The 25,188-nt window shown below is 52.9% G+C and overlaps 1 protein-coding gene across 1 annotated transcript; it reads right to left on the bottom strand.

Moving 5' to 3' along the window:
* Positions 1-13,720: 13,720 nt before the first annotated feature.
* On the bottom strand, positions 13,721-24,826 carry TSPAN1 (tetraspanin 1). The gene is made up of 8 exons (XM_034780229.1): positions 24,670-24,826; positions 24,177-24,241; positions 19,379-19,579; positions 18,787-18,861; positions 17,860-17,958; positions 16,741-16,884; positions 15,336-15,419; positions 13,721-14,779 (listed from the first exon to the last, which is right to left on the bottom strand). Exons 2-8 carry the CDS (start codon positions 24,231-24,233, stop codon positions 14,726-14,728), a joined length of 714 nt encoding a protein of 237 aa, XP_034636120.1. The 5' UTR covers positions 24,234-24,241; positions 24,670-24,826; the 3' UTR covers positions 13,721-14,725.
* Positions 24,827-25,188: the final 362 nt, after the last annotated feature.

The following is a 25,188-nucleotide window of genomic DNA, read 5'->3' on the forward strand; positions in this document are numbered from 1 at the left end:
GCAATTATATGGCCAAATCCCTCTGCAGATCTAGCCCTGCAGTCTGAAGGCAGTAAAGGGTGAGAGAAGGGAAAGATTCTGAGCCCTATTTTACAGATGGGAAACTGAGGCACAGAGATTAAAATGACTTGCCCCAGTTTATGCAGGAATTTGAGAGTCTTGCATTTAAAAGGCACAGTAGGGGTGGGTGGGTGGGTGTGTGTGTGAGAGAGAGAGAGAGAGAGATATTTCATCTCTCTCCCTCTTCCCACTCCCACTCCAACTCCATTGCTTGAATTTCTCACTAAGATGCTGGTGAAAAAAGCAAACAGGCTGAGTGGCAGAAAGAATCTGGGGATGACCAGCCCTAGCAAGTTGTTGTACCAATGCAGGGAATTTAATGAGTGCTGGGAGGACCTGCTCTGATTTCCACCTTGCTTGTGTGTGGTTTCTTCCTTGCTGTTGGAGGTAATTGGAGTTTAGAATGTTGCCTCTGATGCTTCCCTTTCTCATGAAAGGGCCAGTAACCCAATACCTTAGCTTCACCCACCCACTGTGGTTATGAAATAAAGAGCCAGAGCATTATTGAGTTCTTTTTATGTATGTAACTCTAGCAAAGACTTGGTTAATCTCTTTCTTCTTTCAATCTCCAGGCAAGTTGATGTGGTGGGGGAGGGATAGCTCAGTGGTTTGAGCGTTGGCCTGTTAAACCCAGCATTGTGAGCTCAATCCTTGAGGGGGCCATTTAGGGATCTGGGGCAAAAATCTGTCTGGGGATTGGTCCTGCTTTAAGCAGGGGGTTGGACTAGATGACCTCCTGAGGTCCCTTCCCACCCTGAGATTCTATTCATTCTCACCTATTAAAGCAAAGGCAAAAGACTTATACAATTTGAAGAAAAACCAGAGTCACGCTTAATTAGGACTAAAGTAAAATATTTCTCCCTAGTCTGTTTACTCATACTAGAGTATGACTACTCTTTGACCTTAACTCCCAAAAGCCAAGAAGCAATTAACATTAATGTTTCTGTTGGTGGTGGTATTGGCTTGGCAAGGATTTCTGTCTGCCCTTTTCAGCTTAGGGTGGCTAGTTTGGTGAGTCACAAATTAGTTCAAAATTTGATCTCTAACTGAGCTTCACTCCAGGTAATTCATTTACAAAATATTCTAATTTACAGTCATTGACGTAAACACTGGAGCAGCAATTGCTACCACAGGTATGTATCTTTTTCCTATTAAGAGGCAAAGCATCTCGTGCGTATTTGAATATACAAATATCCACAACTAGGTCAATTCTCCCATTTCACCTGTAGGTGGCACCTCTGATTTTTTTTTCATTGGCTCTCTTGAGGATAAAACCTGTTGAGTGCAATGGGTTAGGGTTCAGATATTCCCTTACTTGGTGGGCTTATTTGCATATTAGCAACCAGCATGCTTCTGTATCACACAAATACTACAAACCAGTGCAGGTGTCCGATTTCTAGCACCCAACAGAAAAGCTTGAGAATGCATGTCATTGTGTAGTGAGTTGTTTTGAATTTTGCAGCGTGAAGGAAAGTGTGTAAATTGGGCTCATAGTTTTAAGTTCCCTGACGGTGGGTGAAAAGTCCCTTAGACAACACTGTCAATTTAGGCAGGGTGGCATGAATATGAAATCAGGAGGGGGTTCAGCTGTTCCACCAGTCAAAGCTAGATGGATTTCTAGGTTTATGTCTTCAGCCCCATTGCACGGTAAGGCAAATTTATGGTGTCTTATCAGGGTTTGCTTTGGTCACTGCTTGGATGGGGAAATGATAGGAAGGGGTGAATAATAAGCACCCTTCCTTGTGTGTGTCAGTGTTGAATCTACCCTCCAGGGGGGCTGTGGAGCTGGAGGAAGGAGAAGAGGTAAAGCACAGGCCCTGAGTCCCAGATTGCAGCGTCCATGTGGCATTAAGTAGCCCTGTCCCATTCCCATGTTAACCTCTCTCGCCCCCGGGCAGGGAATTGCTGGCCACAGTATGATGAAACAACCAACCTTCCCCCACATCAACGGACCAGGAAATCTCTACACAAATAAGCCAGCGTTGGTTTCCTCTGCCTTTCACGCACGGCAATAAGGAAGAGATTCTGTTTGCTATCACATGCCCCAGGGCCCTTTCGCTCCCACCCCAGCGATGCACCCGTGACCCGCTCCACGTGGGCCAATACACTGTGCTTCTGAAAATAACCATCCAAACTACTGCTGTCACTTCCTCTCACCACTTCTCCCAGTGGTGCAACCCGCAGATCTGGGGCTGCCCTCTGGCCCTGTGGCATGAGTCAGCAGCCGGAGGTTGCAGCCACGTATTGGGGGGCGGGGGATGGGCTCGTGGCTCGTCAGGCCAATGAACTCGGGATTTAGCACCCCTCTTGCTGAGCTATGGGTCTCCTTTGCCAGTGCAGCCGCTGAGGAGTGTGATGGATGGCTAGGAGTAAAGAGATCACGGAGGTCATTGAAAAATTTTTGAAGGAGAAAGTAGTTAAGGACATTGAGGTCAATGGTAACTGGGACAAAATACAACATGGTTTTATAAAAGGTAGATTGTGCCAAACCAACCTGAGCTCCTTCTTTGAGAAGGTAACAGATTTTTTAGACAAAGGAAATGCAGTGGATCTAATTTACCTCGATTTCAGTAAGGCATTTGATACGGTTCCACATGGGGAATTATTAGCTAAATTGGAAAAGATGGGGATCGATATGAAAATTGAAAGGTGGATAAGGACCTGGTTAAAGGGGAGACTACAACAGGTCATACTGAAAGGTGAACTGTCAGGCTGGAAGGAGGTTACTAGTGGAGTTCCTCAGGGATCGGTTTTGGGACCAATCTTATTTAATCTTTTTATTACTGGCCTTGGCACAAAAAGTGGGAATGTGCTAATAAGGTTTGTGGATGACACAAAGCTGGGGGAGGTATTGCTAATACAGAGAAGGACCGGGATATCATACAGGAAGATCTGGATGACCTTGTAAACTGGAGTAATAGTAATAGGATGAAATTTAATAGTGAAAAGTGCAAGGTCATGCATTTAGGGATTAATAACAAGAATTTTGGTTATAAGCTGGGGACACATCAGTTGGAAGTAACAGAGGAGGAGAAGGACCTCGGAGTATTGGTTGATCACAGGATGACTATGAGCCGCCAATGTGATATGGCCGTGAAAAAAGTTAATGCGGTCTTGGGCTGTATCGGGGGAGGTATTTCCAGTAGAGATAAGGAGGTGTTAGTACCATTATACAAGGCACTGGTGAGACCCCATCTGGAATTACTGTGTGCAGTTCTGGTCTCCCATGTTTAAGAAGGATGAATTCAAACTGGAACAGGTGCAGAGAAGGGCTACTAGGATGATCCAAGGAATGGAAAACCTGTCTTATGAAAGGAGACTCAAAGAGCTTGGCTTGTTTAGCCTAACCAAAAGAAGGCTGAGGGGAGATATGATTGCTCTTTATAAATATATCAGAGGGATAAATGTCAAGGAGGGAGAGGAATTATTTAAGCTTAGTACCAATGTGGACACAAGAACAAATTGATATAAACTGGCCATCAGGAAGTTTAGACTTGAAATTAGACGAAGGTTTCTAACCATCAGAGGAGTGAAGTTCTGGAACAGCCTTCCAAGGGGAGTAGTGGGGGCAAAAGACATATCTGGCTTCAAGACTAAGCTTGATAAGTTTATGGAGGGGATGGTATGATGGGATAGCCTAATTTTGGCAATTAATTGGTCTTTGACTATATGCCCAATGGTCTGTGATGGGATGTTAGATGGGGTGGGATCTGAGTTACTACAGAGAATTCTTTCCTGGGTGCTGGCTGGTGAGTCTTGCCCACATGCTCAGGGTTTAGCTGATCACCATATTTGGGGTCGGGAAGGAATTTTCCTCCAGGACAGATTGGCAGAAGCCCTGGAGGTTTTTCGCCTTCCTCTGCAGCATGGGGCACGGGTCATGGGTCACTTCCTGGAGGATTCTCTGCACCTCGAGGTCTTTAAACCACAATTTGAGGACTTCAATAACTCAGACATAGGTTAGGGGTTTGTTACAGGAGTGGGTGGGTGAGATTCTGTGGCCTGCGTTGTGAAGGAGATCAGACTAGATGATCGTAATGGTCCTCCTGACCTTAAAGTCTATGAGTCTCCTAGGACTCCGTGCAGCTGTCCCTGTGGACAGAACTCAGATCCTGCCGCTCCAAAAGGGTGTGGCTCCTATCACTTGACCTAATGGAGATTCTCTAGTTACGTTTGACAGTGGGGGGTCTATCACTCACAGTTGAGATGTTCTAAGCACATCCCCTAGGGGGCAGTGTTGCACAGACACCCAGGTCATTACACTCGTTATCAGCAGGTCAAAAGTGGAGGGGAAAGGGCAGTCCTGTGACATGACTAAGGTCCTGACGCAAAGACACAGGAAAGCCATGGCCTTGATATCAGAGCCTCGAGATAAACAGGGCCCAGAAAGGAAATAAAAAACGCATTAGTGAGATCACAGTGATTTCTGTGAAACAGCAATCTACAAAGCACCAGGAAAGAACAAACTTGTTATCATGATACTGTTGTGCCTCTGGAACTGGTTTGGGTGTGGATAAGGGCACTGTATAAACAGTGTAATTGTAGCCGGATCAGCTAAGGCCTGGCCCTAGGACAGGAGCCGGTGAATGCTGCCATGTTTGTATTTCGGCTTTGTTCTCACTTCTCAGTCACATGAACCGCATTCTGCGGCATGGTGGGTTTTATTGGTGAATTGAGGGAGAAGAGGGGTGTCGTATTGCTGCCCTTAGTGTTCAAAAATAGTGAACTGGGTCCCTAAAAATCCCGACATTGGCTTAAAAATAATGAGATTTTTTACAAGAATCGATTTTGTATTCCTTTTATTTGCCTTCCGAGCCTGTAAGGGGCGTTAGGGGCACGTTTTCTCCCAAATCATGAGGGCTAGAAACTCAACTCCTTGTAAAGAGATTGAAGCTGAGAGTCCCATGTAATCTCTTGTCTCCTGAAGCTGGGGCTTTAAGAACCAAACACCAACTATCGTGAGACTTGTGATAAAATCACGAGAGTTGGGCACATCTGGGGGGGGGGGGGGGGGGCTCCAGAAAGATCGTCCATGCTGAGCTCCCTCCTAGCAAATCTGTTTCATGCCGTCATAGATGGTAGGGTTAGGAAACCCCTGTTTGGATCCATTCTTAGATCTGTTTTTGTCTACAATCCATTCGCCAGGACCTCGGCTAGTCCCGCTTTGAATGTACTGTGGTCCTTTAGGGGGGGAGAACTGAGACAGAGCCCCAGAGCCTCAAAGCTATTTGAAATCACCATGAGTTAGGTGCTTAAATACCTTTGACCACCTGGACCACAGTGAGGAAGTGATGAGACTTGAACGCAGCTCAGCAGTTTCTGAGTCAACAATGCGAAGCAGTTGTGAAAAAGGCTAATATCTCTCTGTGACGCAGTAGGGAGCGGGCGGATTGACCTGGGAATGTCCTCTAGTTTTGCTGGGACTGTCTGCATGGGGGATGGGAGAGCAGGGGATGACTATTTGAGGGACGATACCTGAGCCTGTAACCTGAGCTGGGAGGGGGGTGGACCCAGGAGACACCTTTGCCTGGGAAACTGGACAAAGGTGGGGGGAGGAGCCGGGGGGAGGAGGAGAGAGACGGCTGCAGTGGAGTTTCAGTCTTGGGATGGCTGGGGAATCGTAGGGAACCCTGAGGTTGGGATCTAAGCTCCCTACTCCCCAGAAGGACCCGGCTGAGGGGTCCTGTTTATGCCCACGAGCTCTGGTTTGGACTGTGTTCCTGTCGGCTAATAAACCTTCGGTTCTACTGCCTGGCTGAGAGTCCCGGTGAATCGCAGGAAGCCGGGGGTGCAGGGCCTTGTCTAACCCCCAACTCCGTGACACACTCTGTGGCGTGTTAACAGTTGTGTTGTGTGTAAAACACAGGGGGTAATTGTCCCACTCTACTCGGCACTGGCGAGGCCTTGGCCGGAGTTCTGTGTCTAATTCTGGGGGCCCCACACAGGAAAGATGCAGACAAATTGGACAGAGTCCACAGGAGAGCAACAAACATGATCAAAGGGTTAGAAAAGCTGACCTATGGGGAAAGGTTGAAAAGACTGGGCACGTGTAGTCTTGAGAAAAGAAGACGGGGGGGACAACCTGAAAACAGTCTTCAAATATGTTAAGGGCTGTTAGAAAGAGGACGGTGATCAATTGTTCTCCATGTCCACTGAAGATAGGACAAGAAGTAACAGGCTTCATCTACAGCAAGGGAGATTCAGGTTAGATATTAGGAGAACTTTCTAACTCTAAGGGGGGTTAAGCTCTGGAACAGGCTACCAAGGGAGGTTGGACAAACACCTGTCAGGGATGGTCTAGGTTTCCTTGGTCCTGCTACAGCGCAGGGAGCTGGACTGGATGTTTTCTCAAGGTCCCTTCCAGTCCGACACTTCTATGATTCGCTCTTTTAAAATGGAGATGATGAGGCCTACATCAGAGGGGTGTTAGCGTTGGGTGCTTTGAGACCGTGGATAAAGGCGCTGGAGAACACCTGCCATTATTATTGTGTAGGCATAGCTTGAGCTCCATCCCCAGATCTGCATATTCCCGTAACATCTACAGGGTCAGATGTTCCGCCCTGAACTATCTGGCTATAAATGTCAACATCTGGCGAACGCTGCGAAAAACGGCCTGCCGCTGGTTTCCTCTTCTGCTGCTCACCAAGACCAGGAAGTGCAGAGACACAGGGGATCGGTGAAAGAACCAAAGTAATCATAAACTGGAGGTCTGGGTGGTGGATGGGGTTGGTTCTTCCTTGATTTGCCCTCAGTGGTGTGGACATTCTCAGTTAGGCATTGCACCTCTGGTGTGGAGTTTAGCTCACACCTCAAAGCAGATGTGATTTTTCTAGTTGGAAAAGTGACCCTTTAACAGAGCTAACATTGCGCAAGTTGCTGCCCCACTCTGTGCCTCAGTTTCCCCTCCAACGCTTTGTCTTGGCCATGTAGCAGCTCAGCTCCTTGAAGTGGTGTGAACTAGCGGACAGCAAACTGGCTTGGGACTTGAGAGATCTAGGCTCTAGTCCCTGCTTGGGCATGTTGCTTTACTTCCCCGTGCCTCAGTTTCCCCACCTGTAATATGGGGATAATGATTCTGGTCTCCTTTGTAAACTGCTTTGAGATCTGCTGATGAAAAGTGCTAGATAACAGCTAGGAATTATGATTTCAGCTGACGTCAGCTGCAGGAGCAGGAATGTTCTGCCTTGCTTAAGAATCCCACTAGCACCGTCCCCCTCCGGGATTCGGAGTGGTGACACGCTCAGCTGGTCACACGCCAGCGGCTGCTCTTTGCTGTGCTAAACAGTGCGCTCGGGGCTGTACATCAAAGGGGAAAATGCACTCCCTCCCCCACGATTCTTCCTGCTGAACATAGCTAGAAATCATTACATCATCCACGCAAACTCTCACTGGCGGAACCTAGGGCAGGGCCCTGTCACCTGGCAACTTTCTGAGACTGGATTAACCCTTTCAGGAGTGTTGTGGGCTGTATGTACAGCTCCAAGCGTAGGCTGGTCTCCCTGTTCTGGTTAGCAGCTCCCTGCAGAGGAGGATTTATGGGCGGGCGGGTCAGTACTCGCTGTCCCACTGCAAGGATCAGTTCTCCACAGCACGGTGGACCCTGGTTTTTCCCTGGAGCTGTACGTACTGTACAGGGGCACGTTGCTAGAACAATGCAACAGGCAACGTCAGGACACACCTGGCTGCAGCCGAGCAGCAAAGGAACCCAAACCAAACAGGTCTGAAAATAGGCTGCTAGCATTCCAACCACCCACTCTGCCACTAATGAGCAACTCGAGATCCCTGGCCTCACGCCACTCCTCGCCTTGGCCTGCCCAGCGCGCTGAGCTCGAGCTGGCTGAAATCTGGGCTTTCCGTCACGCAAGAAAAATCCTGCCATTTTAAACGTTGGTTTTGTCCCTAATCGGGATGAAAAGATGAAAGCTCAGAATTGTCAGATAAGGAAATAGTCCAGAAATGCTACAGCACTGGGCTGGGACGCAGGAGATGTGGGGTCTAGTCCCGACCTTGAGCAAGTCACCGCCCCGCCCCGTGCCTCAGTTTCCCCATCAGCAAAATGGGGGTAACGCTCCTTTGTAAAGCGCTCTGAGATCTACTGCTGAGTAGTGCCGTAGAAGAGCTAAGTAGTGTAAAGCCGAAAGGCTTTCTTTCAACAGTGATATTAATTAATGATATTCCAGTACTAATATTATTGAGTCAAAACGATAAAGGTGAAACAAGGCCTATAGATCATTTCCAGCGAAAATGTTGACCAGGTTGATATGTTTTCATTTTGCCAAATCAGCATTTTTCCTTTGGGAAACTGCTTTTCTGGGACATCTTTGCCCCACTGTAGTGTAACACTGACAACCTTGTCGGTGGGCAGGATCGAACCTGGGGCCTGTGGAGTTTAGTGCGTGAGCCTCTCCTTTACTGCATGAGCAAAAAGCCATATGGCTCTTAGTTAAGGCTGTAGAGTAGACTCATTAATCTCTCTCTCAGTGGTCTCAGTGCCACTAGATGGGACAGAGCACCACCCCCACGAGGTGTGTGGGTCACAGTAGCGCTCGCCGGGAATTCACGGCCGACACTAGGTGCAGCAGCCCAACAGTTCCATCGTTTCTTCGGTGGCCCGGAGGAAGCAGTTCTGATGCCCCATCCACTTCCTTTCCCAGCTCTCTGCCCTCTCTGGGCTGCGCCCGCTCTGCCCGGGGCCGTCAGTTGCAGTGCAGGAGGGTGTGACAGACTGGCAGCATCCTGGCCAAACCTTATGGAGTTCAGAGGCACTGTACTGAACTAAGTTAAACTGGACTGAATTCGGTTTAATACCTTTGGGGACCGTTGTATTCAAAATGCAGGGGTGTAGGCGTGACTGGGGAATTGTCTGTAACTCCTCTAGGAGGAGGGGGATGCTAAATTCTCAGCCCTTTGAAGCCATCCCTTGGCAAGCTTTGCATATACCAGTTCAAACTGGAGTCTCCAGGGACCAACCGAAAGGCGAGGGTTTGGGCCAAAAAGGCTGGTTTGAAACAGGCTCAGGGCCGTCTTCCTGATCCCAGGAACAGCCAGGACCTCTGGTCCATGTGTATGGGGAGACTTTGGCAAACCAGTAAAGTGCCTGAAACCACTATGGCTTATTATTAAAGGCAGCCTTCCTGATAAGAATTGTGTTGAAGTTGCTGATACAGACATTTGAAAAGAGCAGGATGTGCCCCAGGAATGTCTATTGGGGTCTAAAGGCTGCAAACTCTGGAGAAACCCACACCTGGTTAATCAATAATCAGAAGGAGCCTCTTGCTTGCCCGTTGGAACTGCTTGCTTAACAAGGTTTCTTTAAGGGACATGTCATTCTATTACTAATGTAGAAATAAGAGGAAAAAGCTTGAGATAGTTGGACTCGTTTGGGGACTCTTTTGGACTCCTTTTGGACTCTCCCTCTGGATACATCTTGCAGTCCCCACCGGCAGCCGGAAGATTTGGCCACCGGAAGCCTGCCGCTGTGTCTCTCGAAAGCCACACTCAGCGTTGGTAATTATCAAGGGTTGGGGGTGTTTTATTAATCTGCTGCGGACGTGTGTAAGTGCTTGAGACTAAGTAAAGTTTAGCTTTAAGTGAAAGCACTCTTGTGTTGTCCTGTTTGTGCCAGCCATCTATCAGTCGGACGGCCGTGTCTCCCCTGATTTATTTCCTGACACCTCCTCGCACAGAGTAAAAGTTACCAAGAGCTTTGGGTTGAAAGAACCCCAGGTAACACATGGACAGGACCTCAGGGCTCCAGTCTCGGGCTGGGATATCACAGTATAGTCAGGGGACTGGACAGCCCGGAGAAGGGAGAGAGATTCTTGTGTGTCTCCACCCAAGAGGGTTAATGGCTGGGGCAGACAGAAGCCTGAGGGCAGCTGCTTGTGGTACCACCGAGGGAGATAGGGGGGCACTTGACCTGAACTGAACCAGAGGGACTCAGTCATTCTCCAGTCAACAGAAAGGAAGAGACCGACAGCGGAAGGCGGAAGAAACCGATTGAGTCAGGAAATCGCAGCCACAACGCAGCGTCTCTGCTGCCAGCCCAGCTGGTGTCGGTGTCACTACAGTCAGAGAGGGGCAGTTTTTTGCAGACGCATGTAGTGAATGGGCATTGTGGTCCCTCCGTAGTCTTCTCCTCCTCCAGCCTGGGAACAAATACCTGCCCAGTCCCCCTGGAATCTGCTCCCTTGTAGATTCTGAGCCATTACCTTACATATCTAAGGCACTTCTCTGAGTCCTCCCAAATGTTCAGCCGCCCTTGCCACACCCCAGGAGGTCAGTAGCCTTGTGCCCAGTTTTCAGATGGGAAAACTGAGGCACAGACTTTTGTTCCTGGCCGTATAACGGGTCAGTGGCAAAACCAGGACTAGAACCCTAGATGCTGTACTTCCCCTCCGTGGCTTTAACCAAGATCTGCCCCTGTAGGAAAATGGGCCGGTAAGCCCACAAGCCCCCATAATAAATCCCTCTCCCTCGTGGTAAGTGTTAGGGTGGTGGATGTGTAACATATGGGCTAGCTGGTATGTGCACTGCCCCGGTCTAGTGGACCGAATCTCCCCCTTATGCCTCACCTTCTGAACAGAGGCTACGCACTACTACAGCCGGCACAGATTTTCCTTTCGCCCGGGTAGCCAATAGCTCGGTGCCCCCATCCCCACGCCCATGCCAGCTCGCAGCAATGAAATCTTATCTTGCCACAGAATCGTTATGTTGTGAAGGGAGGCAGATGCCCGTGCACTGCCAGGAGCTCCTGGAAGCACTGAATGCACCATCCCCATCACCTGGAAAGAGAAAGGGAACTCTCTTCCGCGGAGCATTTTGATCATTTGAAATTTGGTTTGACTCTGATTCGGAATGACACCTCCCCCTAACCCCCCAATATTTCAGACTGCTCCATGAAAGCCCTGGGGACCCTAGGGCAGTGCAGGGGGCTGGCTGCTTCAGGGATGCTGATCCTGGAAGCACCCTATGGTCCTTGGCTCCAGGCCAGTCCAGCTGGGCTGCAGACCCTGGAAGTCTGGGTCCTCCAGCAGCCTGTCAGGCAGTTGCCAAGGAGCTGGGCGGGCGAGGCGGGTTTTGAAAGCTGCCAGGCGGGCCGGGCTGCATCAGAATCCTGCCTGGTTGCGGGAGGAACGTCATCAAAATCGAACCATCTCCTCGGGATGTTCCCGTTAGCCAAATCAGTGAATTCGGAGGAAAACCGGTTTTGTTGGGACTTTTCCAACCTGCTCCGGTTATTTGTATCCCACCTGAGATCAGGGCCCCGTTGTGCTAGGGGCTGTACACAATTCCTGCTGCCCCACCAGCAGCTGCCCCTCCCCATCCTCAGCACCACATTCTTTAGAATAAGAGCAATGAGTTTATCTGCATCGCATCGAGATAAAGGCAGTAGATGGCTTGTGTCATCTCTTTCCTGTCTATAAAGATAAAGAATAGGCCAGAATTTGCCTCTGTGTATATCAGCCATAGCTGGATGAGTTTACTGGCGTGAGATAGAAGATTTCAGCCGGATAAGGGCAGTGCAAAGGCTGGCGTTAGCTCACCCCCCTCCCTCTTCGCATGCATTGACCTTATTAACCCCCGGAATGCTGGCGTGGTCTGCTGACACGCTCGCTGGTGCCCAGACGGAGTGATTTACGTGTGGCCAAGCCTGGGAATCTCGTGCTCACAACAGACAGCAGAGCAGAGCGGTCACATCTGGGGGAGCGTAAGGTGGTGATAGCTAAACCGAAGAGGCTTGATTGTCCGGTGGTGCCGAATTCCCTGGGGTCTCATTGACCCTTCGAAGCCAGTGGAGGCTAAGAGCACTCGATAGCTCTAAAATAATCATTAGTAATAACACCCAGCTCTTCAAATGGTGCTTTTCACCAGTAGATCTCAAAGCACTTTACAGAGGAGGGCAGTATCATGAGCCTCATTTTACCAATGGGGAAACTGAGGCACGGGGTGGTGACGGGACTTGCCCAACTTCACGCAGCAGGCCAGTGGCCGAGCCAGGAATAGAACCCAGATCTCCTGGTTCCCAGTCCAGTGCTCCATCCCCTAAATAAACATGAATAGCTCTCGCTATCGCCATGGCATGGAGAGGGTTTACAGCAAAGTCCCTGCTAGCAGGAGCTAGGTGCTCTACACGCCAAGCAGTGTGCTTACATGCTGGGGTTTAGTAGGGGGTAGCCAGGCAAACCACCCCTCCTCCAGGACAGCTGCAGCCCCTGGACCCCAGCGTCTATCTCTGGTCTGTATCGGCTACCTATTGTCTAGTGGTCATGTGCATCTAGTGGCATTTAAATCCCAGGCTACATGAGACCCGGACTGGGCGCTTGGATGGTGACCAGTGGCACCTGAGCTCAGATCAGCTGACTGGCCATCCCCGAAGCCGCCAGGTGCTCTGGGGCAGGTGGGCAAGGCTGCCCTGTTTTCGGCCTGCATGCAGGGAAGGAGCTGGGGTGAATGGTGCGTTTGCAGGCTGATCCTTGGCGCCCCTAAAGTGCTTGGCTTCAACCCAGTATTTCAGTGGCTGGGCCAAGCATGTTCCAACCCCCAACTGTTTATATGACCCCCCTTCCCACCCCCGGTCTCCCAGCTGGCTGTAGGTGCCAGAAGGGAGGGGTGGATGGGCACTGGGGTTTCCACTGCTGCCTTAACCAAATCAGCCGGAGGGAGCACATTTGCAAGGCAAATGGGCCATTGCTTTATGGAGTAGCTGCACGCAGCCTCGCGCCCCTGCCCTGCGTCGAGCCTGGCGCAGGTGGCAGGCGCTATTGTGAAAGCAGGGTTTGTCTGCCACCCTCTTTGCTTTTAAACACGGGTGAGGCCAGGGCGGGCACCGCACGAGACTTGAACTGGCGGCTGAAGTGAAGGCGTTAAACTGCTTCTGGGAAGCCCGAGCTCTCGCCCTCCCCTTGAAGGCCCTTTGCTGCTTCGTGCCCCTGGCAATCTGATCCACCCCTCTCTGATCCGACAACGCCCCCCCGGCCTGCCCTCCGCTTCCCCCAGCACCATCACGCTTTCACCCCTGCTGCCACCGACCCATGGCGCGCCAGCCTGTCCTTCCAGCTCCCACAGCAGCTGGGATCTTCTTGGGTTCTGTCTCTCTCTTCACTGGGGTGGGGGATGGTTGCCTCTACCACCCCCCTTTTCCCCACGCACCACCCCTTCCCAAGGGCCCGCGTTGGAGTGTATTGCTGCTCACCATAGGAGCATGGGTCTAACATTGCACGGTGTCTGACCAGCTGGTCTACAGACACCTGCCCCGTTTGTCCAGTATGTACCCCTTTGCATGGCTAAGTGAAAGACAGCCCCTGATTGGAGCTTAGGACGGGCTGGTACAGCGCCTAGCACAACAGGGGGCCCGTAGGGGCTAATAGCAGCGGTAGTCAGGCCTGGCTTATTGGTTTGCCCCAGTCTCCTACAGACGCACAGGAAAGTGGACAGCTGGCATGCAAACAGGAAGGACGGCCAAGTCACTAGGACATTTGCCTAAGCCTTAGGAGACTGAGGTGGGAGCCCCTGCTCTGCCAGAGATTTCCTCCATGAGCTTAGGCAACTCACTTAATGTCTCCGTGCCTCAGTTTCCCCAGCTTTACAAGGGAGATGGGGGCCAGCAAAGTACCGAGGCTGGCTAGTTGATGCAGCACAACAGCACCCCGCGGTCGAGTCCTTGGTTAAAGAGTTTATTGGAACATCTTGTGCGCAAACCTTCATTCCACATTCAGAAAATAATTTACACTTGAGATTATAAATTAATTGGGGGAGGGGGGTTCTTCACAGTGTAAAAATATACAGGACAGACTCAGGCTGGTGAGCTCCCAGCATTGCATTGTGCCTTCAAACCCAGCCCCACGCCTTCAAGTGGGAGGGTGCGGAAGCTGAAGAGAGGAGGGTGGCCCGGGAGAGAGTTGAAGGGAGAGAGACGGAAAAAGTCAAGGCCAGAGCAGCTCGAGGCCCTTTCCCTTGGCCTACACGCTTCCCTCTGGCCTACACGCTTCCCTCTGGCCTACCCGCTTAAAGCAAGAAGGAAGTGATGGCCCGTTTAGCTTGGCAGGATGTTCTCTCCCACCCCAGGAGGTCTAAGCCTTCTCCACTAATCTAGACTCTCATGGCAGTTGCTCCGCTGTCAGTTAGCGGTAGCTTCAGCGTAGTCACTGGAAGACTCTTGGTTCACACCAGCCGATCACCGGGTTGAATCTAATCCTGCGCACTTAGACTGGGCCAGAGGATCTTGTGAACAAGGAGGGCTGGGAAAACAAGCACAAGCAGCCGTCTGGGCTGGTCATCTCCTAGCAAGATCTCCCTATCTCCCCCCCAGCTAGCTAGGATCACATAGCCCACGGAGGGGACAGAGCGGCATCCGTAGCCCCGTCAGTCTTTGGCACAGTAGCTCCGGCATGAAGCGGAAGCTCTTTCCACTTCGGAAGTGATTGTATGTACACATTATCGATACGTCACACTAGGTAAAATATATATATATATATATATATACACACACACAAACACACACTCTACAGCTGTCAGCTCAGGAGATCATTTAAAAACTAATCACAGTGCATAGGATAGAGAGTGTGTTGGGCCCAAGAAATGTTTGATTCTCAAGATAGAGGCAAGAATGTATCGTTCGTCCTCTTCCGCCCAGGGGAACAGGACTCGCCGCCTTCTCCAGGCCTCACTTCTTATCCAGCTGGCAGTACAGGTACATGGATACCACCATGGCTGCGATCTACAGAGAGGTCAGTAGGTTAAATATCTCCTGCTGCCCAGGGAGGCCTTTTCTTCTTTCTCCTCATTGGCTAGACGCAGCCTCTAGATCACGCAACTGCTACCCCATCTCCTCTTGTTTTGTGGCTCCCCCTCCGTGATCCCAACTCAAGCGCCAGGCTCCGGGGTGCCCGGGCTGGGCTTGGAGCCATTGGTGGTCACAGACGCTCTGACAGCTTGGCTGGGCGCCCCGGGAGCAGAGGAGACAAGCCTGAGCCTGCAGCCCAGAAGGAGGAGAGCTCAGAAGTGGAGTCAGTGACTCTAGACTCTCCCCTACTGGACGTGCCCCTTGTTTGGAGCAGTGGAGGGGAGACAGTGGGACGGCAGCCGAGCAGACCTACGTCCCCACCTAGGGTGACCAGATGTCCCGATTCTCTAGGGACTGTCCCGATTTTGGGGTCTTTTTCTTATGTAGGCTCCTATTACCTCCCACCCCCTGTCCTGATTTTTCACATTTGCTGTCTGGTCACCCTATCCCTGCCCAGTTTCTACAGCCAGGAGCCAGCGTGGGGACTTACCTCTAGCGCACAGATCCCTGCCGCCACGCCCCCCACCACGCCCGCGTTCGTGCGAATGTCGCTCAGCAGCTGCTGGAAGCAACCCTAGGGGGAAATGGAAACCCGCTCGGTTAGAAAGAGCCGGAGCCAAGCAAGCGATGGAAGCTGGTTGGAGCAAGGCGGCTGATGCCCCGTCAGCGGAAGGCTGCAGTCCCCCTGCTGGGTTTGCCCGCACCGAGCGACTTGCTGAGTGCTTCTGAAGGGAGTGCCATGGTGAGCGCTGACTCTGCTGTTTGAGAAGGGCGGGAGTGCGCCCGGCGATGCCCTGGTGGTATAGACCAAGCAGGACACCCGTAGTATACGGGCACTTCAGGGATCAGTGAGGCTCAGGTCAGCGTCCCAACACCCAGGAGGACCCCAATATTAACAGGGTTCAGGAAGTCAGGCCAATTTGAGGGGTCTTGATTTGGGCACAGCCTCCCCTCCCCACCCTCCCACTCCCAAATGAAAAGCACCCAGTCTTGGCCACTTCCACTAGATGTCCAAAAATGCACCGGATGGTAATCGCCACAGGGGTTCTGTTCTGCAGCGGAGAATAACTCCAAGCAGAAAGGTCAGTGCTCATGCAATGGGTTAAGCAGGATTTGTACGTCCTACATGACTATAACGCAGAGCGCTGGGTCAGGTACTTTTGTTTCACGTGATCTATAGAGTCTAGTTACTAAGACAGTCAAACAGCGATAGGTTTGAACGCCATATATTGTGTGCTTGTGATGGTTTGAAAGGGGACTCAGCTTCGGAGGAGATTTGGGCCTCATTTCTGGACCAATGTGATAGGCACATTAAATACATTTGTACTCCCAGTGCATTCGTAATGGCCTGGACTGTTGCTTCTACACACAACTCCCTCCCACCCATCCCTGGGGAGGTCTTCCGTGACCCTATTATTTTTCGGCCAAGTGTCTAAAGAACCTTCGTATAAAGAGAATAACCTATTGGAATCTAGACAAAATCCCCTAGACCAGGCCAGAGTTATCTGCAGGGTCAGCCTTGCTCATGTGTACCACCTACAGGCCTCCAAGCCCTTCGCAAGACGGGGCATCAACACACTTACAGGTAGGGAAGGGACATAGAGAGGGCAAGTGACTTGGCCAAGGTTATAGAGCAAGTCAGTTGCAGAGATGGGAACAGACGATAAGCTCAGGCCCCCAGTGCAGTACAAACCTGCTCCTCCTCTGCCTTACGCCAGACTTCTGTGATTCACAAACTAGTCCCACCTCCCTCTCCGATGGGAAGGGGACAACCCCAGACACTTCAAGAGCAGATGTCAGAGAGGGACAGTGGCCCAGTTTCCACAGCAAACCCACGCCCTTCTAGCCGGGTGGGGTCCTGCAGCCATAAGGCAGAAGCTGCTGTCTCTCCATACCTGGACGTTGCTGTCGTGTGCAGCTGTCGCACTGCACTGGGTGCTGAGGGGTTTGCAGCAGAACGCTGGGTACGTGTTGTTGTGTTCCTTGTAGTAGTAAGAGTCAGTGAAGTCTGTGTAGTTCGTCAAGCCGCAGCATTTCACCTGGGAGGAGGAGGCAGAGGAGTGAGAGCAAGGAACAGAACGTGCCCAGCGCCATCACGTCCCAACCAGAGACCTCAAAAAGCTCCACGGACAGATTACAAACCGGTTAATCTCGGGGCCTGTCTCTACCCTACAGGGGTGGATGAAGCCGTCTGGGGTGACGGTACAGCCAGTTAGAACAGGATGGGAAGCAATGAGGATAATGCATCCAGCCGAAATGGGGAGGAAGGCAGAATGTCGTTCCCCAAGCTGGAGCGGGGCCAGGATTCGGGGTCCAACCCCGACTCTTGAGAGAAGAGGGGCCTTTGACGACCACAACTTGTCAGAGGCAACTGCAGTCTTGTGCATTTTGTCCCAGTGGCCGCGACTACCTGATGGGCGGCGGTCTGTGTTGCCACAGAGGGGAGCGGGGTTGGTTCCAGACACTTGTACCCCATGTGCATTTGAAGTTATGTCCCCCATCACCCATAGCCCAGGAGGGGACGTTCAGTGGATGGGCTCAGATGGGAGCTCTTCCGTCCATCGGCAGCCGAAGAGCAGTAGACACAGGGTTTGGAGGGCGATCAGAATGAAGGGGGCTGGGGCCGGCGCGTTTGCTCCTAGCTCAGACTCGGGTGTCAGCTGAGGCGTGTTGACTTTCAGCTTCTCGAACATGCAGTCGAGTGGCTCACTCGGGAGCTGNTGAGGCGTGTTGACTTTCAGCTTCTCGAACATGCAGTCGAGTGGCTCACTCGGGAGCTGTGCTCGCCGAGCGGGCAGAGAAGATCTGTCCCAGGCAGGCAACCCCGGGAGGAGCCAAATCCCAGCAACCAGGCTCCGGGAAGCTCTTTACAAGGCCCAGGTGTCCAAGGCAAAGTCTATTGCCCCATCCCCGGAAAGCCCCCCTCAATCTCTAACCAAGAGGCCATTCTCAAGAGAGGTTGCTTGTAAATAAACAGAGGGTTTGTGGCTGGAGGCCCGCACAGGCCGGCTCACCTTACTCATGGTGGTGTTCCAGAACTGCGTGACTTCAGGAACCTTCCCATACTGATTCTTCAGCGTCGGAGTCACTGTTGATTCCAGGATGGTCTCCGCCTAGAAGAGAGTTCAGATGCCATCACAGCGGGCATTAGCCCAAAGGCCTTGCGCGCACGCGGGGAGAGGCCAAGGCTTAATGGGGTTCTTGGAGAATCCTACAGGCCAGCGTCCAGGTACACCGGCAACTTCTGCATGCGGGAGGAGGGCTGCCCCGGCTATACCAGGTAGGTGGGCACGCCGGGGGAGTTTGCTGTGCTGGCCCCTTTCCCCAGGAACGGACTCGCTGTGGGACAGGTCGAAGAGTTCCCCAGTTGCGTAAGATGCGTGAGGTCTGTAAGCAGGAAGTGAGAACAGGAACGACCGTCCCCGAGCGGCTCTGACCCCACCCTGGCCTATGACACAGGATGTTCCCGGCAGCAGCTCAGGATTGCTGCCACACCGAGCGGGCCGGAGCTGTCATCTGCTCTGCCACCGCCTGGGGCGTTCGCTTTTCCGCCTCCGTTTCGCTTCCCAGGGCTCACGCTGCAGAGTGCATGCTACTGACACTGCGGGGGAATAGACTAAATCCACATCCCCTCACCCCCCATACAACACTGGGCAGCCTCGCCCCCCACCCAGACAGGGCTGCGTCGCACCAGGCCTGAGAGACTAATTGCCGAGAGAGACTAGCCCCAGGGGTAGGGCATTCCCGCTTCCCTCCTGCCCCACTACCGCCGTGAGTGAGGCCAGACCCTCAGCACCCATCAGGGAGGACCGATCTCAGCTCCTCTGGCGTCCCCCTTAGCGCAAGGCCTAGAGTAAAGTCCTCCCAAGAACGAGCAAAGGAGACAGAGGTTGCATTAGCCCAGCCGAGCAATCTGTCCCTCCCACCCCCCTCTGACTTACAAGAGACGTGTAGACCAGCGCCACCACCGCAGCAGCGATCTCAGCAATGAAGATGATCAGCACGATCGAGAAGAACTAGAGGAAACACAACGCGGAGGTCAGAGACGAGACGGAGTCCAAGCCCATCTAGCTGGGGCTGGCCACAGCGCTGCCTGCTTCCTGTGGTGGTTAGCAGGGCTGGGTGCAGCCCCGGGGAGAAACCTGGGGGAGGCCAAGCTGGCTTCAGCTAATTCACAAACGGGTGAGGAAGGGGGCGAGAGATTGTTCCCATGGGGATCTCCCACGGCTTGGGCGAGACAGGGTTTACTATCAAGCAGGGAAGCGTGGGATTTTGAGCGGCCACTCAATATTCAGACATGTATTGAGTGGCCTCACCCTGGGATCAAATCTACCTCGTGTCAAGGCAGCAGCTGTGTCCCCCGCATGTCCAGACTGAGATTGCAAATGCAGACCACTGGCCTGACAGACCCCACCTCCCTCCTGGAGGTACAAAGCCCACTTCTTCCACCATCCTACCCCACGTGCAGCTCGACAAGCGGGCTAGGCAGACCGAGCGAGCGCGGATTCACGCCGCCCGGAGCTGGAGATTTACCATGATCAGGAGGCATTTGCTCTCTTTCTGGGCCCCGCAGCATCCCAGGAAGCCAAGCACCACCAGGATGGCGCCGATGACGATGAGGAAGTAGCTCACGTTCACAAACAGCAAGGTGCTGGACGAGCCAAATATGTTGGAGAACGAGCTCCCGTCCACGGCGACCCAGATCCCGACACCCAGGAGCGTCCCTCCGCCAAGCTAGGAGGCAAGAGAGAGGCGCGCGTTATTTCAGAGGTGGCTTGGAAAGGACTAAGGGACGTGGTGTCTGGAGCCAGCACCTTATTGACGGGAGCTAGAAAGGCAAGACCATCTTCTCCTTTCACTTCTAGTTGTGAACGTTCTGCTCTCACGCTAACTGCAACGTTCCTTCCCCTCTAGCTCACGGGCTAGTCTGCCCTCCCCAGCACGCACTGGTGACCCAGGGCTGGCCCTTTCGCGAAACAGAGGAAGGGCTCCTGGAGCAGATTAGAGATCCCTTGATTTGGGGGATAATCTCGGGTGAGTTAGCAAGAGTGAAAAGCGGTGCCATCCAGCTCTCCTAGAGCAACCATAAGCTGCCCATGAAACATGGACAATCCGTAACAGGGCGCGGCCCTGACCACTGGTCTCTATAGAGACAGATCGTGTTGTCGATTCACCCAAGTGCACAGGGGAGGGGTTCACGGTAGGCAAGGGAGCCGGTGTGATTTGTTTTGGCTCAGAGGCGGGGCTAAGGGCACTGTGATTTGCACAAGAGAGATTCGGAGACCCCCTGATTAGGCTTGGAACAGCTGCTCAGTCACTGGCCGGGGCTGTCTCTGGAACGGGGAGACCCAGGAAAGCTCTGACACGGCACGCGGGTCTCGGGGAACTTCCTGATTTCTACCCCAGGGTCAGTCATTTCCTCTGATTAATGCCTGGCACTGGTTGAGGAGATTATAACCTTCTGCTTTCCCGGACAGGTCTTTGTACTTGCATTCCAGCACGGGGTGGGGCAGATAAACCCTGATGCTGGCGGGGTGGGAAGGAGAGCCCAGCCACTGCACAAGCCTCACCCACTCCAGTCAGCTCTTTGCGTCGGCTGGGGTCATTACAGTCAACATATGGTGAAGGGCCCCTCACGCCAGAGGGACAGGGTCTGAAGTCAGTGCCTGACCCCGGAAGAGCGATCAGTACCTAAGTGTGCCACCGATGTTTGCCCCCCCCCCATATGCCCCATCACCATCTCGCTCCCTCCCCATCCACCTAGCTACCTCCCTCTCCTCATTTAAATTCCTTCCCGAGTCTCCAATGCCACCCTCTGGTGAGTCATTTGCCAGAAGCCCCTGCCAAGCCATTCCTCCCTCTCCTGGGCTAAGGGCAGAAGGGACCGTCACAATCATCTCGTTTGATCTGCTGCACATCACAGACCACAGAACCTCACCCGCCCACTCCTGAAATAGACGCGGAACTTCTGGCTGAGTTACTGACTTCCTCAAATCATGGTTTAAAGACTAAGTTATAGGGAATCCACGACTGACAATAGTTTAAACCTGCCAGTGACCAGTGCCCCATGCTGCAGAGGAAGGCGAAACCCCCACAGGGTCTCTGCCAATCTGACCCAGGGGGAAATTCCTTCCCGACCCCAAATATGGTGATCAGTTAGACCCTGAGCATGTGGGCAAGACCCAGCAGCCAGACACCTGGGAAAGAATTCTCTGTAGTAACACAGAGCCCTCCCCATTGAGTGTCCCATCATCGGCCGCTGGAGATATTTGCTGCTAACAATTGCAGATTGGCTCCATGCCATTGTAGGAAGTGTCATCATCCCATCCCCTCCATACACTTATCCAGCTCAGTCTTGAAGCCAGTTAGGTGTTCTACCCCCCAGCTCCCCCTCGCCTTTCAGAACCGGGACCATCAGAGCAGAGACATCTCCACAAGAAGCACCACGTGGCAGGAGGAGCACAATGTCTCGGGCCGGGAGGGCAGAATCCCCGTCCCCGCATCAGCGTCCAAGTGAATGAGTGTTCTGGAGCTTCCCGTGTTTTGCAGCCATCTTAGGACCTGACTAGCCACAGGCTTCAGCAGAGGTCGGGCCCGCCTCGGCGTCAGCACAAGCCAGGAGGAGACCACCCGCATGTCCTCATTCGGAGGCGCTGCCCCTTGGGATCAGACAAGCTTCCCCCTGTGAGGGTCTGTGTAGGGAGACAAGGACCTCAGCCCGTCTCTGAGGGCCGCAGCAAGAGCGGTTGGGAGAAGAAAGGAAGAATCATGCGGGCCAAAGAGCTTTCCCGGGCTGATCATTCCAGCTACATTGGGCTAGCGGGGACCCAGGCAGCCAGCCTCCCTATCCGTATCTCCTAGCCAAGCCCAGGGGGAGAAATACACTGAAGAGAACTATTTCCCTCTGGCTGGGAGAACTGCTTCTCCTGTGGGACGCTGCAGGAGCCGAGCAGCTCCGTCCTCGCCCCAGCGCCACAGAGACAGCTCTGCCTTTGAACACATGCCAGCTGAGCGAGAACAGGCGGCCTTGTCCACCGGGCGAATGAAGCCGTGTCCTTTGGGGCAGGGGAAAACAAAGTCACCGGAGAAGTCACTCGTCACCTCAATTATAATCCCCCACAGCTGAACTTTTCTCATTGGATCCAGAGCAGAGGCGGATGGAGAAACCCTCCATAAGAGCCACCTGGGAGGAACCTGAGAGGAGCAGACGCGTCAGCCCGTGGGGGGGAAAGAGACAGAGCCATTATTATTGCATTTCCCTGCCAGTCTCAATGCTGCCTTGGTTTCGGAGCCGCTAGCTCCGCCCTCCAGGATTTGGACTTGACGCTATTCATGGTCAGGTGCCCCTGGGAACGTGGGGGAAAAACAATCAGTAATTGGAAAGACGGCAGCAGATCCCACTAGATCCTCGGAGCCAGTGGGGGCAGAGTAGGGTGACCAGATGTCCCCATTTTATAGGGACAGTCCCAATATTTGGGGCTTTTTCTTATATAGGTGCCTATTACCCCCCACCCCGTGCCGATTTTTCACACTTGCTGTCTGGTCACCCTAGGGCAGAGAGAGCTACAAACCAGAGCTGGCTGGGAAAAGAACAGGATTCCTTCCCACCCCACCCCTCTGCCGAAAATGTAGACAAAACAAAAGAGGGAGTTTTCTGATGGCTCTGCTCTGCCCCGCCAGGACAGCAGATGCTTCCCCTGGATTTTCAATTAAAGGAGAATTTTCCATTAAAAAAAAAGGTTTTGATGGAAGATTTCTGGCCGGCCCTATTACAACCCCCCACCTGGCAGAGTGAGAGAGACAGAGCATCTCTGTCCGGCCCGGGAGTCCGCCTGTTGACAGGGAGAGGCCGGAGGGGGAAAGAAGAGAGGGCAGGGCCTTCAGCCCCGCTTTCTCATCCTCCCCAAGTATAACTGGGTGCAGTTCTAATCCTGCCAGCCTTGGATGCCACCCTCGTGAATTGAGGCGATCGACGAGCCCCAAGTCGGAGGGGTCAGAACAGAGCGAAACTGAAGACAACTTTCTAGCCAGCACGGGCCCCACCAGCCCTGGTCCCTGAACAGCTGTGCTGCCCTGTATTCCTGTGGCTTTCCAGGGTACCCCACGCAGACGGCAGGGCCAGGAGCCGAGCACAGAGGCCCTGAGGGCTTGTACTGTACCGAGGGAGTGAAAATAAAACACGCTTCTGCGGTGGTGGAGCTCCCGGGGACCAGATAGATTCCATCAGCAGGGTGGCCTGGCTGGATACAGGCTGCAAAGGAGAAAGAGCTTTCGGATGGATCCTGGTGTCACTGCCCCCTCGCCCCGCTCTCCTTCCAATGCCACGGGTGCGATTGTCGCCTACGGCGAGGGAGGAGAACAATCAGTGACCGTCGGAGACAGTCTCAGTCCGGAGCCATCATTGGAGTCCCCCGGCAATTCCGGCGGCCTGGCCTTATTCAAAGCGAATCCAGGTACTGGGAACAGGTGCACCATGGCGCGGGCTGCAGAATCCATCAACCGCCTGTGTTTCCTTGAACCGCTCCAGCAGGACGTCTTGTTCTGGCCAACTCTGGGGTGGGGCTCTTAGGGAAAGGGGGCTGGTTATAGCCCGCCCGCGCCCTGGAGAGGACCCTACTGCAGGAGTGGCTTACATTTCCTATGCGGCTAGCTGTCCAATGTAGGTGATCGCCTGAGGGTCTGGTTTACTGGTTGCAGAGGGCAATACGCTCCAGCGTAGAAACAGAATGCTTACGGTCTGACACGATCTATCAGCATCACAGCCCTACAGCCACCACGAGAGCTTCGGAGCAAGCCAGTTTGCCAAGCAAGCCTAGACTGAAACGCGATCACCTTGGCTGGGACCCTTTAAAACTTAAACCCAGCGTTACACAGTATTGTCAACCCCCAGCGTTCAGAGACCACGAGCCAGGCCTACCGCCTGTTCTCTAATTAACTCATTAAAACTAGCCGTGCCGATGCTACAGGGCGGGCTGCGTCCGCGCTGCGACATGCTCGCTGCTATTCTAGCCAGCTCGCTAGGGTGCGGCTGGCATGAGTGCGTCCACACGAGATGCCACTCACCGCCCTGCCCGCTGGGCAGACACACAATTCATACATACTCCGAGAAAGGGACTCTGGAAAGCATTGCAAACCGCTGGTCCGGCAGAGTCCCAGCCCAGCCCTGCCATAGGTTTCATGAGAGGCAGTCACAGTGCTCATCCCCCAGAGAACAAGGGCAGGTTCATTCTTTTTTTAAAATAATCAGAGCCATGGTTTCTGGACATTTGCTGGCAGTGAAATCTAGCTCCCGCAACGAAGAGAAACAGCCTGAAACGCGGCCGGTACTTACAAATATGGCCAGGTTAAACAAGATCATCATAACCTTGAGGAAACTGAAGCAGCCCATCTTTGCTCCTGAAAAGAAAATAGAGAGATTAGCGCAGCCCAAATAAATGGGTTCGTCTGTAAGGTGCCACAGGGACTCCTCGTTCCTTCTGCTGATACAGACTAACACGGCCGCCACTCTGAAACCTCGGAGCGAGAAGTTTTAGGGCAGACCAGTGCCTCACCCAGCAGGGAGCCCCAGTTACCTTCCAGGGGGTCTTTTCAACACTAGGGAAGACGCAAACGGCTCCCCTCTGCGGCAGAGAGAAAGAGGAAGCCGAGACATTGCTCAAAGAGTCCGAGGGAAGTTTCCCAGCCCGGCTGCAGCAGCTCTCAAAGTCCCCAGCCCCGCTCCCTTCTCAGGGCTTCCCCCTCCCAGGGGCCAAGAGCTGAACCTCGCTGCGAATGAAGCCCCCCACCTGCAGAAGGAGGGGTCACACCAGCAATGCAGGGCTCACCTTAGTGATCAAATCCAGAGGGGGGGAAATAAAATCCAAAGCAGCCTCGAGAGCCCAACCCAGGCGATGCTCCTGTCGCGCTGGGAGTCTGTCCTACCTGACCCAGACCCAACCCTGCTTTCCTTTCGCCAGGTGCTGTGCCCAGCTTCTTAAGGGAGCCTAAGTGGCAGTTGTCTCCTCCAATCAGAAACTCCCCCCTTCCAGCCCAATCAAATCCCTTAGGGGATGGTCCACTTCTCACAAACTTTTTTTTTTAGTGGGTTACAGGGGTAGTTGAAGGATTCTCTTTAGTCCTTGCTGGCCCCTAGCGGCTGCAGGGAGATATTGCTTCCTGCTCGTGGCACCTTAGAGACTAACAAAGTTATTTGGGCAGAAGCTTTCGTGGGCTACAACCCACTTCATCGGATGCATGGAGTGGAAGATACAGTAGGAAGAGATATATATACACAGAGAACATGAAAAAATGGGTGTTGCCATACCCACTGTAACGAGGGTAATTAATTAAGGTGAGCTATTAGG

Source organism: Trachemys scripta, chromosome 8 (genome assembly GCF_013100865.1).
Source record: "Trachemys scripta elegans isolate TJP31775 chromosome 8, CAS_Tse_1.0, whole genome shotgun sequence".
Classification (NCBI taxonomy): domain Eukaryota; kingdom Metazoa; phylum Chordata; order Testudines; family Emydidae; genus Trachemys; species Trachemys scripta.

Excerpts from the sequence above, each read along its gene's own strand:
- TSPAN1 (XM_034780229.1), bottom strand. The coding sequence starts at position 24,233 with ATGGGCTGCTTCAGTTTCCTCAAGGTTATGATGATCTTGTTTAACCTG. Across the intron at positions 19,580-24,176 it reads TGTTTAACCTGGCCATATTT|CTTGGCGGAGGGACGCTCCT; the intron begins GTAAGTACCGGC and ends CTTGCCTCCTAG. Across the intron at positions 14,780-15,335 it reads CAGGGATCTGTGCGCTAGAG|ATCGCAGCCATGGTGGTATC; the intron begins GTAAGTCCCCAC and ends ACCTCTCTGTAG.